The sequence below is a fragment of the Euprymna scolopes genome, chromosome 42 (assembly GCF_053919585.1).
Source record: "Euprymna scolopes isolate OS-2025 chromosome 42, ASM5391958v1, whole genome shotgun sequence".
NCBI classification, from domain to species: domain Eukaryota; kingdom Metazoa; phylum Mollusca; class Cephalopoda; order Sepiida; family Sepiolidae; genus Euprymna; species Euprymna scolopes.
In genome coordinates, this window is record NC_136523.1 from 43416640 (window position 1) to 43436475 (window position 19836).

Below are 19836 nucleotides of genomic sequence, written 5' to 3' on the forward strand. Positions count from 1 at the left end.
GTAGAAGGATCCCACCACTTTTCCAGTGACCTTGGCCATGGATTTGATGCATGTGTTCCATTTCAGATCAAGAGTAAAGGTCAAGCCCAGAAGCTTGTCAAAACATGGAGCCTCCACAAGACGAGAGCCGTTCATTTCAATTGATGCCAGATTTACTGTATTTAGTTAAAAATAGTATTTGTTGATATTCCAAAGGTTCTGTAGATGAGTAGTATGTTTTTAAGATGGTTGAATTGTAGTGTCCTCAATTAATCACGATACACCCTAGTATTGTGGTGTATAAAATACAGGGTGGAACGATAAAATTTTCGCCTTAGAAAAGATGACATGATTCCATTTCTGTTTGATGCAAACTGTTTTTTTTTTCTTGCAGACCATCTACTATAGTCCAGTTAATTTAGCTGAGTTTTGGCTGAACCTCAAACAAATTGCAAACAAAGGTTTTTAATTTGGATGTTGCGCATGAATGACCTTTCTTTCAGATAAAAAAAAAGTTTACCACAAATAACCTTGCTGAAAGTGGTCAACAGCTGCCATTTTTAAAGACTGACGCCGATTCTAGCCTCCCTTCTCTCAACTGAATTACTGTAAATTCATCTTCAAAAATTACAAATGTAATAATGTGAAACTGGATAAAACCAACAGTTTTCATAAATTTAAATATAATTATAACTTCTTATACCTTATTTTTGTCTCTTTTGATGTATTACTGCAGAAGCTTAATATTCTGTGAGACTCTAATTTCAGGTTAGTCAAAATCAAGTATCTGGATTTATGGATACTGACAAGAGGTGCTATTTGCAACAATGAACTGTCCAGTAATGAAGAAACATTGATCGTCAGCCACAAGAGAATCAATTCCATCAACAGAGCTTCTGAACAACGTGGAGAGAAGATCATAATTCAGACTGGTCAACGTCTTTACAGGAAATGCAGACAGCGTTGGATCAAATCAGCCACAGTTTTTTTCCAATGATCAACACGGACTTTGATCTCCCAACCTGCCCAACATTATGTTACATTAGTGATTTAGCCTGGAAAAACAACATTACACTAATTCTAACATTCAATCAGCCACTTTGATACAAAGCAATGGTAATAGTCAAGTCACAGCCTAATTTCTCTCCCCTGAAATCATTTGTCTTGCGACTTAATGGGCTCCATACACAGTTGAGCTTGCTGGGGTCAATTAGTCATTTGATGACAGGTTCTGGATTGCAAGAACTTTTTGAACTTGTGTATGTTGAAAACACAGTCAAGCACATGCTAAGTGGCAAAGCAATTGCAAGAGTCATATGTGCTCACTTTTTAGTTAATGCTGCTCTGAATGCATTTTTTAGTGAAAGCCTCTGATTTGCCAGTTTCACGTGTTACTGAGGATGATCAAACTAACACTGATGCAGAAGAGTCATTTCCTCAAAATGAAGACGTGAAGGAAGCTCAGAGACTATTGAAAGGTCTACTTTCTACATTAGAGTCTGTGACTAGGATTGCCCAGAGAATCAACCATGTGAAGGATGCAATGGTTGACCAGCGAACAGCAAAATTGTGGATTCAATATTTAGATATAGTGAACATCCTGCAATTGTTTACCAAGGCAGAGCACACCAGGAACTGAGAATTGCACCATAACGCTGTAAGGAAAATGCTGCCAATATTCACTGCAGCAGGAGACATGTCCTATATGTACAGTCGACTTACTAGTACTTGCAGCAAATGGAGGGGCTAGAAAAAAAAAAAACATCCTGAAGTATACCAGAAAATTTTCTGAATGATTCCATGTGCTTAGATGGAATGATTGCTACTGGGCTGGCTTGTTGACAGAGCTGGTTATTGAGCAAGTGCTAATGAGAAGCATGAAGACGTCTGGAGGTCTTACTCATGGCAGAGGAATGGACGAAATTCAATGATTGGTTTGGATGCTATCTCTGCCAGCATGCGCTGAAATCAAGTTTACAATGCAAGAACGAGCAGGCATTCGTTATGGCATTAGTAACCAGCACCAGGAAGCTACTTTAGCAAGAAAAGAACGAGATGTGAAGGATATGTGGAAGTTCCTTGCGTTTCTCTAGACATATTTTGACCATTTCACGGAAGATCCATCCATTCACAGCATTTCAAGTGGAGTAACTGGAGACAAAAAGGTGAATGTGGACAGAGCAAATTTCATAGGAGTGGCAATCATAGCTTCAATGGTTAGAGAAAATGTCCACGAGTACACCACGTTTAAAAAAAGTATCAGGCAATTACACTTGGGTCAAAAATTTCGCTCAGCAAAGATGAAGCATATATATTAATTAATTGGAATTTATTGAGATGAGTATTACTTATTAATTTATTGCAGACTATTATCCTCATCTTTCTTACTTGGCCAAAATGTGATGAGACGACAACAACTATGGATGGCAGTAATTGCTGAGAATGCAGTTAGGAGATTTGGAGTTCCTATACCGTCGCGGTTAACACCTGACAAAGACCAGCAGAATAGTTGGCCGAAACGTCATGAAACAACAACTAAGAAAGATGAGGATAATAGTCCGCAATAAATAAATTAAAGATGAAGCAGTTGAGACTGATCCATAACTCCTATCCCAGAGACTGTGTGTGCTATCTACTAATGAACCCTCAACTCAACAGCAGCAAGAAAATTTCAAGTATTAGCTGTGTGGTTACCCGCCTGCACTTTTTGATTATTTCGGACTATCATGAGAGGCAAAAAAAAAAAATGGCTTTGGCAGACACAATATGGGAACTGACTTCCGCTGTACAATCAGGCCTACAGTCTTCAGATCCACGGTATCTCTTAGATGGTGGAGCACTACTTTAACGCCTCCCATGGCAAAAAAAAATTGATGAGATCTGCCACAACTAGATATGGAAAAGCATACACTGTCTTTGATGGGTATGAAAGTGGTCCATCCATTAAAGACATAATTCACTTCAGCAGGGGCCTCTGTTAGTGTTAATGTGTCACTTACCCCTTTAATGGTATTCAAATTAAAACAGATATTATTATATATTATTTATATATATATATATACTAGCGGTTCAGCCTGGCTTTGTTCGGGCCCTATGTACTGTTCACCACTTGCCCTATGTGTGAATACCCTTTATGTAAAATTTAAAATGTTTAGACCAAAAATTGTCTAAGTAATTTGTTAGAGACTGCAGAGGTAAATTTTTTTTTTAACTTTTACCCCTTCAGATTTATTTTTTTGATCTCAAATCAAAATAAGAAGTTTGATCCATGTCCAAATTATCTACATCTAAAATTACAAGTGTTTAGACCCAAAATTGGCGGAGGAGTTTGGTAGAATCTGTAAAGGTTAACTCTTTCAATTTTAACCTTTTGGCAACAAAACTTTTGCCCCAAAACTGATTAAAATGCTTGCCACATATCTGAGTACCGTTATGTAAAATTTCAAATGTTTACTCCAAATTGGCTGAGTAGTTTGCTAGACACCGCAAAGGTCAAATTTTTCGAACTTTGACCCCTTGGCAGCTCAAATTTTCAACCCAAACCGATTAAAAAGCTTGCCCCATCTCTGGATACCCTTTATATAAAATTTTAAATGTTTAGACCAGAAATTGGCTGAGTAATTTGGTAGAGATCACAGAGGTCATACTTTTTTAAAATTTGCCCCAATTTTCACCCCTTAACATTCATTGTTTTGGGCTCAAATCAAATTAAAAAGTTTGACCCATGTCCAAGTAATCTACATTTAAAATTTCAAGTGTTTAGATCCAAATTTGGGTAAATTTGGTAGAGTTTTCAAAAGGTCAAATCGTTGAACTTTGACCCCTTGACAACCAAATTTCTGTCCGAAAACCGATTAAAAAGATTTTCCCAAACTTCAATAACACTTATGTCAAATCTCGAGTCTGTAGACCAAAAATTAACAGAGTAGTTTGGTAGGGAAATGTACACACACAGACAGATAATTTCACTTATATATATATATATATATATATATATATATAGTAGCAGTTTAGCCTGGCTTTGCTCGGACCTTATGCATTGTTCATAACTATATGTGCATATGTATTTATATATTTAAATGTTTGACTCATGTCCAGGTAACCTACATCTAAAATATCAAGTGTTTAGACCTAAAATTTGCAAAGGAGTTTGATAGAGTCTACAAAGGTCAACTCTTTCAACTTTGACCTCTTGGCAGCCAAATTTTCACCTAAAAACTGATTAAAAAGCTTGTTGCATGTCTGAATACCCTTTATGTAAAATTTCAAGTGTTTAGACCCAAAAATTGGCTGAATAGTTTGCTAGAAACCGCCATGGTCAACTTTTTTTTTTAACTTTGACCCCTTAGCAGCCAAATTTTGGGCCAAAAACCGATGAAAAAGCTTGTCCAATGTCTGAATACACTTTATGTAAAATTTCAAATGTCTAGACCCAAATTTGGCTGAGTAATTTGGTAGAGATTGCAGATGCCAATTTTTTAAAAATTTGACACCAATTTTGACCCCTTAACATTAATTGTTTTGGGCTCAAATCAAATTAAAAAGTTTAATCCAAGTAACCTACATCTTAAATTTCAAGTGTTTAGACCAAACATTGGCAGAGGAGTTTGGTAGAGTTTTCAAAGGTCAAATCGTTGAACTTTAACCTCTTGACAGCCAAATTTCTGGCTGAAAACTGATTAAAAAGATTTTCCCAAATCTCAATACCCATTATGTCAAATCTCGAGTCTGTAGACTGAAAATTGACAGAGTAGATTGGTAGGGAAATGTACACATACAATTTCACTTTTAAAGATGTATATATATATATATATATATATATATATATATATATATATATATATATATATATATATATTAGGATTGGACAATTAATAGGGAATGTGAACTGCAAATCGAAAAAAATCAGAACTTTTCAGAGTATTTGGAATCAGTATCGGAATCGAAAAAAACTTGTGCCTATTTTCCAATACCCGAAATGATTCCATCTATTGTTTTTATTTCATTAGGCTTTGTTTAAAATGTTATTTCCCACGACTCGTATTAATGATGAAAGTATAAATATTTATCGATTTTAAACTACCAGTAAAACTAAAATCTATAGATTATACCAATAAATGTATTTTTACATTTGCAAAAATATATATACATTACATGAATTTTCGCAGTAATTCTACCCTCTACCCACCTGAAAAAAAAAAAAACAAAAAAAAAAACTTTATATTTAGAAATGTAAAAAAAATCTGAATCAGTACTTGTATCGGAATCGGAATTTGAAACAGAATCGATAATTGTATCAGAATCAGGTAAAATTTTGTAATCGTCTCATCACTAATATATATATATATATATATATATATATATATATATATATATATATATTAATCCCATCACACAAAAGATAGCAAGTAAAAAACTGCAATAAAAATCCATTTCAAGTAGTTAAAGGAATCGAGAAATCCATAGCAAGTCAGACAACCACCCCCGTCTTCAATCTATTTCCATAATGAGACGTTTTTTGTTTCTTTCTGTTTTCTATACAGATTTGTTGGGGGTTTTTCCCCCCTTTCTCATTTAACTTTCCAATTTGAGACGTTTTCTTAATTAAAAATTTTTATTTTTAAACTTCAACGGAGCGTTATTTTATATGAATATTAGTGTGAACACTGGTGAAGAATCCTTTTTTTCCAACATTTTTGACAACGGTTTGCATACTTACGTTTCACATGTTATTTGTTTCACTTCTTTTTTCAACAGTGCTCAATACATAGAAAAAAAATATCTGACCGTCGGGCCAAGATCCAACTATAGTATCTGTTCTGATGCTACACTCAATTTGTCCTTAGTTAATAGAGAGGAAACCCTTCTATACCGAGGCGATTTTTATTTTGCCTACTTCCAGAGTGCCCCTTTTGGGGGAGCTGGTTTTCTCCCCACGTTAAAAACGACCTTGTGTCACATTTTGCTTTCATGGAAGCAAATAAATACCAATATATGAGTAGAGCTTGGTTGAAATAGCAGTATAAACATATGATAACCCGAACCAGCTTAGCAACAAAATCTCCCCCCTTTACGGTTGAGGTCCCCTAAGTGCCACAAAGCTTTCTACTCCAACAGTTTCTTCCCTCGAATTGCTAGACATTGGAATTCGCTACCTACTTCCCTGACTGTACTGACATGCAAAAGTTTAAATGTAACGTAAACCAACATCTTGTTAATCATTTCTAGGCATAGTGCAAATAGTAGCCCCTTACGTTCAAGTGGTGATATGCCTTGTCAGGGGTGAACGCGAGTAAAAAAACAAAAAACAAAAAAAAACATTTTTTTAAATAAAATAAAATAAAATAAAATAAAAACTGCGTTTAAATTCCATCAAAGGAAATCTTTAGGTGAAATAATAAATTTTTAAAACGTAACCAAATTAATATTAAATTTTAAGTTTAGAATAATTAAATAACGACTTTATTTTTATTTTTTTAAATGTAAATTTGGTTGTAAAAAATATATAAAATGTATGGCATTTCTTTTGTTTAAGCTCGTTAAAAAATATTGAAACTTGTTTTCTATTTTCTTTTTTTTTTTTTTACTATCATAAAACAAAAACAATAATTAGTAAAGAAATAAAAAATGAATTTCAAATTTATAAACATACATAAAACAGCTGCAAATCTATATTCTAAAACAAAAATGTTAAACATCTTTTTTGTCATTAATCGTATTTTTAGGGTTTTTTGGTCACAAAATCGGGGCATATTTTGCGGATCTTCTAATTTATATACATAAGAGAGAATCGCGTAGAATTTAAACGATTGAGTTGGGTTTTTTTTAATGAAAATTTTATTAAAATTATCGAAATTAAAAATTGTCATGTTGACCCTTGGGGTGCAGGAAAGGGTATCAGGTCAAATCGTTGCGGGTCATTTCGAAGAACTGGTCCCTCATTTTGTGACCAGCCTTATTTTGTATTACAAAGACGAAGGAAGGGGGGAAACGGGCACTTGCCATTATTTGACATTTCGTTTTGTTTGGATTTTTTAGCAGAATTAAAAAGAGGAGGTTTTGGGGTGTTTTTTTCAAAGAAAATTGTTTATTTATTTATTTATTTAAATAGCATTAAAAAAAAGAAGAAGGGGATAATATTTGACAGTGATTAATGAAAACTAAAATCCATAAATTAAAACGAATTTTGACATTTGCGTTCGCGGTTCTCCTCTAGCTAATTGTCTCCCCACGAGGGTAAATGTTTGGCATAAAGCAGTTTTGTATCAGATTCATTTTCTCTTAATTTTTTTTTTTTTTTTTTTTTTTGTCAAATAATATTACTATTTACTTGCCTCCCCACGAGTGCAGACTTTGGCACAGAGTCAGTTTTTAATACGATGAAAATACAGTTCACCAAAATGGGAGGAGGGGCAGGGGCACCCTGGATGCGGAAAAAAAAAAAAAAGATTTGTCTCCTTCACTGACTAAGGACAAAAAGACGAAATATAGTGTCAGAACAGATACTACATTTTGATCCTAGCCAAAGACCAAAGAATGTGAATAAATAAAAGAAAAAAAAAAAGGGCTTATTATTTTATTTGAACAAACGCCGCATCGCACTTTGACTTTGGGCCAGGAACAAAGTGTAGTATCTGTTTTGATACTATACTTCACCTATTCTGTCCTCGGTCAGTGGAGGAGAAATCCTTCTTGACTGAGACAATATTTATTTTTGTTCCTATACAGGTTGCTCCTTATTGGGGAGCTGGATTTTCCTCACATCAAAAACGAACCTTGTGTCTAACTCTGCCCTCGTGGAAGGGCAAATAAATAGCGGCATTTAAATGGGGTTGTTTTAAAAAAATTCTCTTTCGGCATATATATATATATATATATGTGTGTGTGTGTGTGTGTGTGTGTATATAGATGAGGAAATGTTAAGCTCGACGGCTTCAAATAATCAAAAAAATGTGTATAAGCGATAAAAATGATTTTGTTGTTTTTTATTTTAATATTATTAATTGAAGAATCATTTTAAGTTAAAATCTACTTAATATTGCACATGTAATATGGAAAAAATACAGGTTTGAAATGTGTAGAGGTTGGCATAATCCAAATTTTTACAAAATGGAATCTTGCTAGTTTTTGTTGTTCTTTTTGTATCGCTAAAGACATATTCTAAATTGTCTAGTTCCAAAATGTCCTTAAATAAAAATATTATACTTTGCTCTTTTTATTGAGCACTCTTAATAACTTCGATTTAATTCACGAGCTTTTTCTTTTGAATACCTTTAACTTGGTGTATATATATATATATATATATATATATATATATATATATATATATAAAACAGTAATCTACGTACATGCATGTTTCGGGGCCCTAAAACTATATATATATATATATATATATATATATATATATATATATATATATATATACATACATACACAAAGTATATCGGGTTAATCGTGACACCCTACACTGATGATTCTCAAAAGGATGAAATATTAGTGTCTGTAGGTATTTAATAATTATTATAGTAAATATATATGTGTGTGTGTGTTATTAATGCGATTTTATATTTTTTTTTAATGTTTTTTTTTACTGTTCATCTACTTTTGGCTCACCCTGCATATTATATATATTATTAATTTTTTTGGAAAAAGAAATTCAGCAGAGTGCTCAATTAAAAGGAAAATACGAAATATAAGAGCGTATTTATATTTTTTGTACAGAAAGTTGTGAGATGAGACAAGTCATTGGTACCGTCAGTTTCAAGCCCGATAATTAGGGCTTGAAACCGACGGTACACATGACTTGTCTCATCTAAAAACTTTCTGTACACAATATATATATATATATATATATATATATATATATATATATATATATATATATATATAGAGAGAGAGAGAGAGAGAGAGAGAGAGAGAGAGAGAGAGAGGAGAGCTAGGGGAGGAAGGAAGACAGGGGAAAAGAAGGATAGATAGATAGATAGATAGATAGATAGATAGATAGATATTTCCCTTTTTTTATTATTTATTTTCCTTCAGTAAGTTTTAAGAGATCAAGGGGCTCCCTCCTGGAGCTAACACTTGATTCTGTTATGATTTAAATTTATATCCGAGGGCTCTTTTAAGAATAGATGCTGTTCCCTTTATGGCTGCTATTTGTATTTCGTTACAGCTTGGTCTTCCAGGGATTGCTTCTAAGTATTTTTGGAGATTCTTTTTTATTAAGCCAGTTGCTCCTATCACAACCGGTATAATGTTTATTTCTTTTAGAGACCATGTCGTTTATAGATCATTTTTTAGGTCCTGATATTTTGTTATCTTTTCCCGTTCAGTTCTGTTTGGGACTGTGACATCGATAATGAGCGCAGTTCTTTCAGGCTTGTTCCATATAACAATATCTGGTTTGATGGCCTTGTCTTTTATGTATCTGCCTGCCTGTATGTCTGTCGTAGAACACGGTCACTTTTCCGTTTGATGTTATCGGTGGTGGTTCATGTTTCCAGATGTTCATTGATCTGTCAAGTTGCATCTCTCCATGGATCTTCCAATGGAGGTACTTACATACTTTGTTGTGACGGGCAGTGTAATGGCCATCTGCCAATAAGATTGGGCATGCAGACATTAGATGGCTTGGGCTTTCAATCGCTGAGTGGCAAAACCTACACTGGTCATTTGTTTGTAGGCCAAACATTTTTTTTTTAAATCCATTTGTCAGTAAGCCCTGATCTTTCCCGGCTACAATGAGTCTTTTCTCACCAAATGGAAGACTCCCACTCTTGAGCCATTGGAGTGAAGCATCCTTGTCTATGTACTCCTGGTTCAACTCCTCTAGGAACTTCCCTGCTCGCTTATTTTGTTTCCATCCTTGTTCTCTTGTCTATCTCCATTTCGGTGTATTTTTTTCTTTTGATTCTTGCAATCTGTGTCGCTGGTTTATCGTGTACATCGACAATGTTCTCCGGTATGACTCCTCCAAAGTTTTCAGCAAGCTTTTAATCGAAGTTTGTTATGTGTGTGGGGAGTGAGATGTCGATTAAAATCATATTTAAAAGAGCAATGCAGAGCATACACCAAAGTATGGTTACACCAAACCAAGGTCTTATGTATGAGATGAAAAGAAACTGGAATCTTAGGAAGATCTCTATCATTCCAATAATTATAGAAGCAATTGGACTCATAAAAAAAAAAGAATTTTTAAAAACTATCTGGCAAATATACCTGGTGAATCAAGTGCAAAAGAGATTCAAACAATTGCACGTAAAGGGACGATCAGAATCTTTAAAAAAATCTTTTGGTTGAAATACAAAAGTTAGCAGGTGAATGTTTTGCATCCAGTAGGATGCCTCAACTCCAACTTGAACTGATAAAAAAAAAAGTTCACCGCTGTTTCACTGCAGAGTTTATTTCAAGTCAAAAATCTATATAATGCCTCCGTCCAATCTCGAAAGACAAAGGATACCCCCTGGTGGGACAGCTGCGCATGTAATTATGATGCAAGGGTTGCACAATCCCAACCACACCTCTCCTGAATCGGCACTGTTTAAGTTCTGTGGCAAGGAGAAGTCCAGAACGACTGGAAACAATGCCGAGATAAGCGGAGAGTACATACAGCACAGCACCTGTAAGTCCCAAATCGTCACCCATTTAGTACTAACCAGGTTTAATGTTGCTTAACTTCGGTAATCCAGCGGGAACCAGTGTGTCAACGTAATTATGCTGTAATTCACACGTAATTCAAATTTTAATAAATATATATATACATTATATATATATATATATATATATATATATATATAATTCTAAATCATTTTTTTTAAATTTTGTTTTGTTCTAGCTGCGGATGTGGCATTCTTCTGGATGCGAGCAATTCATCCATAATCCCATACATTCCAACCAAGAGATCTTTTTTTAAGATTCTAATAACTGTTCCTTTAAGTGTAATTGTTTGCACCCCTTTTGCACTTGGTCCACCGGGTATATTTGCCAGGTGCCACAATTAAAAAAATGTCTTTATGAATTAATTTTTTTTACTAAAATACGCTTTGCTTCCACTCTGTCAAGGGGAAAATAAAGAGGAAATTCGAGTTGTACAATTTGCACGTCAACACCATAGAAAAATACAGGGATAATTAAAAACGTAAATAAAGTATTTTTAACTTTAAAATGAGGGTTTATTTTACTATATTAATACGACGTCAAATCAGCAGGAATCCAGGGAGCAAGTACAGAGTTATGGAGACAATTCAATTCGAACTACCGAAATCAAAATAAAACTTGATAGTCAACAGGCCGTTTTTGCTTCTTTTTTTTTTTAATATGTGGTTTACAACAAAAACAGTACTTCCTCAATAGCCATGTCGAAAACAGTAATATATCAAAAAATTACGAAAATTAACCGAGTAGAACTGCAACTGCTTATTGTGTTTTTAGTTAAAAAAAAAAGTCTATCACTCTCGGCTAAAACAAAACGTAGACCATTACAGTTGTGAAAAGAAAGATAAGTATGTCCCCTGTATTCGTAATCTTCAAGGTGTTTACATCTAGGGAAAACGCCATTTCTCCCAATTTTCCGTAAAAATTACTTTTAACTATAAATCATTTTTTACTCAATGAATTTTCGTAATTTTTGCATATATTACTATTTTCGACATGACAAGTAAGTACTGTCATTTTTGCTTAAAACAACATATTAAAAAATCGATCTGTCGATTTTATTTTAACAAACACCAAAATTCAAAATAACAAAACACAAAAGGTAGAAAATAAAAAAGAGATATAGCTGTAAATCCTCTCAAATAAATCGACAAAAAGAAAAAATAGATTCTACTTTTTTTTAGGCAATTACGTGTGGATACTAGAAAACTTGGTGCAAGCAAACAAAAAAAAATAAATTAAAAATAAAAATCATTACAAAATTTGGTGTTAATGCACAATGCAGAGAGTGATCCGCGCTATTTTTTAAATCGTATTTCCAAGTTTAATTAAAGTTTTATTATATATTTTTATTCAATTGGAAGGTTAAAGTACAGAGTAGGTACAAAACACCCTCCATTCCTCATGTTAAAAATGGCTTTTTAAATAATAACGTTATTATTTAAGCACGGATCTGCATAAGTACCCAAAATTTAAAGTGGAAGATCTGAAGTTTACGGACCGTGCTGAAATAATAACGTTAGGTGTTTTGTACCTATTCTGTACTTTCACTTAACAATTTAATATACAAGATATCGTAAAACATGAATTTAACTTGAAAATACGATTTTAAAAAAAATGGCGCGGTAACAAAAGTGCATAAGTACCCTTTTTTATCACTAACCCTAAGTTCGGATGGCGAGATCATGTAACAACGCATAGTTATCTAATATGTACCCCCCTTACATCACCCACCTCCAAACGCACGGAATTTGTCACTAATAAAAATTGTTAGTTAACTAACCTAAAACCCTACAATGACTTGAAAATATTTTTTGACAATTTATAAAGAGCGCGGTCATTGAAGAACTCCATAAAAGAATCTACTTCTTGACTAAAAATAGTTTCACGTTATTGTTTTCGGTACTCCTGCAGTATTTTACCCACCGATTTCACGATCTTAGCCGAGCGTTGATCGACATCCGTCGGAAAACGCCGGAACATGGCGAGCGGTACGATACTCAATCAGTCAATCAGGGCGCTTCAAACGAACGCGCAGCAGACGAATAATTTTCATTGAAATTACACACATAGCGTTTCATTTCAGTTATTTTATTGTTCAAAGTAAAAATACACAGCCTTTCATTTCAGCTATTTAATTTAGCGATAAAAAAAAACAAAAAAAAAAAACCGGGAGCTGTTGGAAACATTTATGCGAATTTATGTGGAGACAAAAATTTGGACACAACCCTTTTGTCTCCATAATAAATCAAATCGCGGAAGGCTACCCGGTTTGGGAAGGAGCTTCTTTCCACATCCTCTGAAAACCCTTTGCTCCCTACTTTGCCTCTCTACAGTCAGTAGAAAATCTTCCAGTCGAAACTAAAGATAAACAGTAATTGTTGTCCCCCCCCTACAAACATTACTGAAAAAAAAAGCAAAAAAAACATTGTTACTGTTTAATAACGTTTTGTTAAAAAAAAAAAAAAAAAAAAAAAAAGCATTGAAGTGTTTATTACTGTTGCTTACCCCCCCCCCCAAAAAAAGCTATCGGAAAACAAAATGAACCAAAAAAAAAAAAAAAAAAAATATTCAACAAAATAAATTTATTTTACTTTAAAAAAACTTACGGTAAGTGTTTGTGATTTATTTTATCCAAATTTTTTGTATTAATTTTATCCATTTTGTTGTGTGTGTGTGTGTAATATCTTTTCCTTGTAATGTTGTTGCTATTCACATACTTTTAGCGTTCTTGCACCGTAGCTCCGAATTCTCGGCTTTCGTCGGCGTTAACGCCGAAAGCGTTCGTCAACGCTCGGCTAAGATCGTGAAATCGGTGGGTAAAATACTGCAGGAGTACCTTGTTTTCGTTATATATATGAACGAGGAATCATTTCCATTAAAAATCCTGTTAGTATTATGCACCTAAAATTGAGAAAAGCGCGTTTGGAAAATGTCAAAGTTATGTGAAGAAACCGAAACAAAACAAAATGGTCACCGAATTTTACCTGGTGTCGGGTTTAAAACCGAAACTTTTCAAGCGTGTTTTTCTCAATTTTAGATATATAATGCTAACTGGACTTCGAATAGAATGCTCCCTCAGGCATTTTGTAGACAACAAAATTAAAAAGTGGTATATATATATATATATATATATATATATATTTATATATATATATACACACACACACACAAGGCGAGACGAAAGTAGGTGGACAGGAGACAGCATTTTGAATAGGTTTATGTATCAGTTATTAGAGCCCTAACCTGTCCACCTACTTTTGGCTCACCCTATATATATATATATATATATATATATCATAAACAAATGTTATCAAAAGAAAGATAAGTTACTCTTCTACCTACCTGGATATGTGCTTTATGTTTTAACATATTTTAAAGCGTGTATTTAGTTTGAAACACAAGTAGAGCGCTGGAGTGTTATGTTAGAACAAGAAAAAATGGTGAACATGAGACGGTCATCTTTGGAGTCTCGATAATCGATCAAAATTCGAAAATTAAACAAAATAATGGTTGAAACCCACCTAATATATATCACCGTGGAATTTATTGCGATATTTCTGCCAATTTATTGACTGTTTTTCCGTTTTATTGCTTATACTACAAAATGTCAGATTCAGAATTTAACATAAAACTATTTTTAATGACTAAACAGATGTTCTTTTCTCGTATTCTTCTATAACCACGATTTTTATAAATTGTCAATGTTTTTTTTTTTCAATTCTAGCGTGGGGGCAAATAGTATAATTTTACATAATAAAACAAACAAACACCAAAAAAAAGCGCCACTTTCTTTTAAATTGTTTCTATTTATTTGCCTCCCCATGAGGGCAGAGTTAAACACAAAGTCGGTTTTTAATGTGAGGAAAATTTAGCCCCCCAATAAGGAGCACTCTAGATAGAAACAAAAACAATTGTCTCAGTCATGAAGGAACTGCCAAGAACAGAAAAGGTGACGTACTGACGTATAGCATCAGAACAGATACTACACTGTGATCTTGGCCAGAGTGTTTACTTACCTTATTGACGACTCTAGGTTTTCTTCGATCGAAGCAAGGCGTTCCTTGCCGTCCTCTGGGGTGGCTCTAGAGATCCGGGGGTAACCCTCCTCCCCAGAGCTGGGGTGCGGAGTAGCCGTTGCAGTTGCTGTAGTTGTCACCGTTGTCGCTTCGCCAGCCGCCGCCGAGGAGGAGGAAGAGGAGCAGGCTCCCCTCGACCCTGCCAAACCTCGGAATCTTCTCGTGGATGAGGGGTCGGCCCTCGGCGACGAGGGGAGCAGAAGGTTGGCCCCCGCGAGGGGGCAGGCAGTGGACGGCGATTTCGTAGTCCGCAAGGACGACGATGAGGTGAAGGAGCAAGAAGACGCCGACGACGACGTCAGTAGATACGAGGAGGAGGTCGATAATAAGGGAGAAGATGAAGATGAAGACGAGGAAGAGGACGAAGAGATGCTCAAACCCGGCGAGGATTTAAGGAAATTAGTATTAGTAGTAATATTATTAGAGTTGTTACTGCTCTTATTATTATTATTAGATGTTGTTATTGTGGGGTTCCCCGTCGAAGTGACAGCTGTGTTATGTTCTCGCACCCCCTTACCTCCATGGGAAGCTGACAAATGACTAGATGCCAATTTCAATAAGTTATTATTAATAATAATATTGTTATTAGATGATGATGAAGAAGAAATGATGTCATTGTTATTAACGTTATTATTATCCTTATTTATTTTAGACGATGATGATAACGATGATGGTGATGATACGAATAACACTGATGAACATGACGACGATGATGATGATGATGATAGTGGCGGTGTTATACTTAATGTGTTTGTGTTTTTGTTATTAGACGCTGATACTGGTAATGTCGTGTTATTATTATCATTCTGTAGTTGTTGTTGTTGCTGTAATAGCAATAAAAGCCGGTGTCCTCCAGTCGTGGTGGCGGCGGCGGCGGCATGGGGATTCATCAACAAGGGGTCGCCACCATAGGGGTGGCCCCCTGTCGCCGTTTGGGGCTTAGGATCAGGGTTGGGGTTATAATCGATGCTCGAGGTGGGGACCAGAACACTCTGACTTGTCGACGCTGCTGAGGGCCCAACGTTTTGAGTATGGCCAGAATTTGGTAAAGAAATCGTCGCGAAAAACGACGAAGATGGTGCCGAAATAGGGATAATAATATTATTGTTGTTGTTGTTGTTAGAGCCGTTGTTTGCTGCTGTTGTTGTTGTTGTTGCAGTAGTATATATATTATTAGTTGTATTACTACTACTACTACTACTACAACTAATGCTTCTGTTACTACTATTTGGGGGGTTAATAGTAGAAAAAGCGTATATAGAGGTAAAAACTGTATCTCCGAGAATGCTTTGAGTACTTGTGCTGGTATTTTTGGGGTTATTTTGGAGTAAATCTTGGCTGTTTTGGTGATGATGATGATGGGGTTGCAGTAGATTGTTGTTGTTGTTGCTAGTAGTGTTTCCTCCTTCGGCTCCCACCGCGATTGCTGTACCTCCATCGTTGTTGTGGCGTTGTTGCGACCAGTTGTCGCCGGTGGAGGCCTCAAACACGACTATGTTGCCGATGTGGGGAAGAGCCTGGGTCATAGTAAGCGTGCAGGCTACGACAATGACGAGGACCACAACAAAGGCGACGACGAGGCCGAGGCAGCAACACACATGATGGACATGGCGCTGACAGTGACATCTCCAAAATGTGAAACCGTTACGGGCAGAGGTGCGTCACGTGACGAGAAAAAAAAAGGAGAAAGTGGGAGGGGTAAATAGAGGGGGAGAAAATAAAATGGCCACCTTTGCCTGGGAAGGTGATTTTTATGCATATTTATAGACGGAGGGGGAGAGAGAGACAGATGTTGGTAGCAAGTACATATAGAAAGAGGAGTGTGATAAAAGGAAAAGTCAAAGGAAGAGGAGGAAACAGGAGGCGCAACAGATGAAAACAGGAGAAAGAAAAAAGAAGGGTGCTTATTTAGAATTCAACCTATTTTTTAAAACTAAATTGCAGAAAAGATCTTTATTATGTACGTATCCGTCACGGAACTGAAATGTCATATTTAAAGAAAATCACGCAAATTGATCAATTAGTTATTTTTATAAGAAAATCGTTAAAAATGATTTTCTTTATAAAAAAATACAAACTGATAGATTTATGTGATTTTTGGAATATGCAATATAAGCTGATTCCGCATGTTTTAATTATTGTGGACTTACCAGCCCTTGTTTTTTTTTGTTTTTTTTGTTGTTGTTTTGACAGATGGCGTAACGAGATAGCTCCTTTTTGCTTATTCAAAGTTTGATTTTCTTATTTAAAAATAAAACTACTTGATTGATTTACGTGATTTTTGGAATATGACATCTTCGTTCCCTGACGGGTACGTACATTATAGAGATTTTTCTGTATTTTTTTGTTTGTTCAATTAGTTTTAATCCTAAATAAGAACCGAAAAGACATATAAGAATGAGTGAAAATATGAGGAGGGAATACAATAACAGAGAGAGAGAGAGAGAGAGAGAGAGGTGGGGGGAGAGACAGAGAGAGAGAGAGAGAGAGTTTAAAAAGACAGTGTGAGTGAGAGAGTAAAAAATAAGACTAAGTGTTAAAGTGATAGTGGTAGTAGCAATTAAAGAGAGAGGGATAAAAAAGAAGGAAGGGGAGAAGTAACAGATAAAAGTATTGAGGTGGAGGTAAAAACTAGAGAATGCACTTGAGTGGAAGTATGAGGAGAAGAAAACAGGGTGCTTGTTAAGATAAAGTCGACTGATCAATTTTTTTTCTTAACTATGTCGTTTTAAGCAAAAACAATTCATGTCGAAAATAGTAATATATCCAAAAAGTACGAAAATTCATCGAGTAGAGCAACTGCTATTGCGTTTTTAGTAAAAAAAAAAAAAAAAAAATCAATCGCTCTAAACTACAATTTGCGTTCCGACTTATGTTCCCTGTGTGTGAACTCTTCATCCTCTACTTTATAATATTTAAGAAAAGGTGCAATTGTACTCAATTTTCCGTTAGAATTACTGGTAAATTTTTATTTAACATTTTCCTTTAAAGTGACGATTTTCGGGTATGCTGAAAACGAGTATTGCATTTAAATTTTCCGCAAATAAGTAGTTTTCCGGATATTAAGCAATGTAGTTCCTTATGTTAAAAGTGGTAGCGCGCATATTTTTGTCGTGTGCACGCCAAAAAATATTCACGCGCTTGCATGTACAACAATGGCCACCATTTATAACATAAGGAATTATATTGCTTAATATCTGAAAAATGTTGTTGGCGAAAAATTTAAATGCTGTATTTGTTTTTAGGGTACCCTTGGATATTCTTGGTCGCTCACTGGCAAAAACACACAAGTACGCATTTGTTGAAAAAACTATGAGCTCCCTCTTGTTCAAGCTGCCTGTTTGAATGTTTTGTCGAAAAAACAATGCAGTAAGGCTCTAACAATTTGCCAGAAATCAAGTTTTTTCTTATTTAAGCAAAAAGCAGATTTCAACCATGTTAGATAAATAACAAATTGCACTTAGAAAATAATACTTTAAAAGAATTTTATATTTCAAAGGGAAATAACTTTGCATGCAACAGTTATTTGTTTTACTTGCAAGAGATTTTCAAAACAGAGTTATTTGCCCCTGCATTTGGACCAGATGATAACAGGGAAATAATTTAAATTACTTGTTTTTTTCTTTTTTTCCTCGTTTATTCAAATTAGCAGAATATTATATAGATAGAAAAACTGAGACTAACCTCATTTCTGTAAGAGAAAGTGAATTCAGAAAAAAAAGAAAGAGTTGCACCAACCAAATTGCTAATGTGTTTCTGAACCTTATAAATAATATTTGGATTAGTTGGACTATTATTCTCATTTGGGTTATTATTTTCATAACCTTTCAGCCAATGTAACCTTCGATCTTCTTCAGATTCTTCTTACATTTCTTTGAGAGCCCAAATCTACTAAACTGTAAAAGTGAAATAGCAAACAACTGTAGACACAGAATAAACTTCACTTAAAGATAACAACAATGCATAGGAAAAATAAAATTAAATAATTAAATAAAAAATAAACTAATCCAATACCCAAATAGAAATGCAAAAAGTACTCCAAGCATGAATGTAGTAAAATAATGTCTCCTATTAATTTGAGACTGTTACAAAAATAAAGTGTCACCTCTATACAAAACAGAACAAAAGAAGAATAGTAAACTGTATCTTTTTTCTGAAAAGAAGCTCTGCCATTGGCTAATGGAAACATTAACCCATGAGAGGGAACAATAATCAATCTAATTGGTTAGCTAGCTAAACTAGACATCACGTATATATATAAAGGCATCCATTAACACAAATAGTATGAATTTTAGTCTGAGGAATCCCTACAGAGAGAACACAGAAACTTTTGTGTAGATTAATTGCCATATATATATATATATATATATATATATATATATATATATATATATATATATATATATATATATATTTTGGATTTTACCGTTATTGGATATTTTACCCTTCACCAGACTATCCATTCATGTGAAATCATCTTTTTCTTCCCCCTATTCCCTCTGCTTCACTATTTTTTACCAAATAAGATCTATGACTTACTTGTAGTTTCATTAAATACTTTTGCAACAAGCAAAACCCAATCCCGTATTTCTTCAAAACTCTGCAGATTACGGGCTATCCACTTATTTTGTGCTTCCTTTTTAAAATTAAATATGTTTTTAACTCTTTTTCAAAGTGTTTTTTAACATGTTTTATTAACTACTTGTTCTTATATATATATATATATATATATATATATATATATATATATATATATATATATATCGCAATTTATTAAATAGATAGATAAATAGATGAAATATTGATTTTCAGATTAACAAGTATCTATGATAACCTCTGAAAATCCGACCAAATAATTTTATACATTAGATATGTTCTCTTGTTTGTTTTGTTGCAGATAAACTCTGAATCAATCTGTGACAATATTATTGGTTTGAAAACGGTTAATGAAAAAAACATTTAATTAGAGAAAAAATTGTTTTTCTCATTATGTGAATAGGAAAATCTTTTGACAAATGAGCCATGTGACCTTTGTAACCAGCGCAGGTTATTTAAGGTGAATTGACAGTGGACACGATTGAATAAATTCCATTTTACTTTGCCCGGGTGTAAAATATGCTTAAAT

At 34.3% G+C, this 19836-nt stretch overlaps 1 protein-coding gene across 1 annotated transcript in view; it reads right to left on the reverse strand.

Moving 5' to 3' along the window:
- The window catches only part of LOC145267056 (uncharacterized), a 103789-nt gene extending 87413 nt beyond the window's left edge, over positions 1-16376 (reverse strand). Inside the window, exon 1 of the mRNA XM_080123001.1 lies at positions 14652-16376. Coding sequence (XP_079979127.1) covers positions 14652-16237 — 1586 coding nt within the window. The 5' untranslated portion in view covers positions 16238-16376. The remainder of the gene's footprint in view (positions 1-14651) is intronic.
- Positions 16377-19836: the final 3460 nt, after the last annotated feature.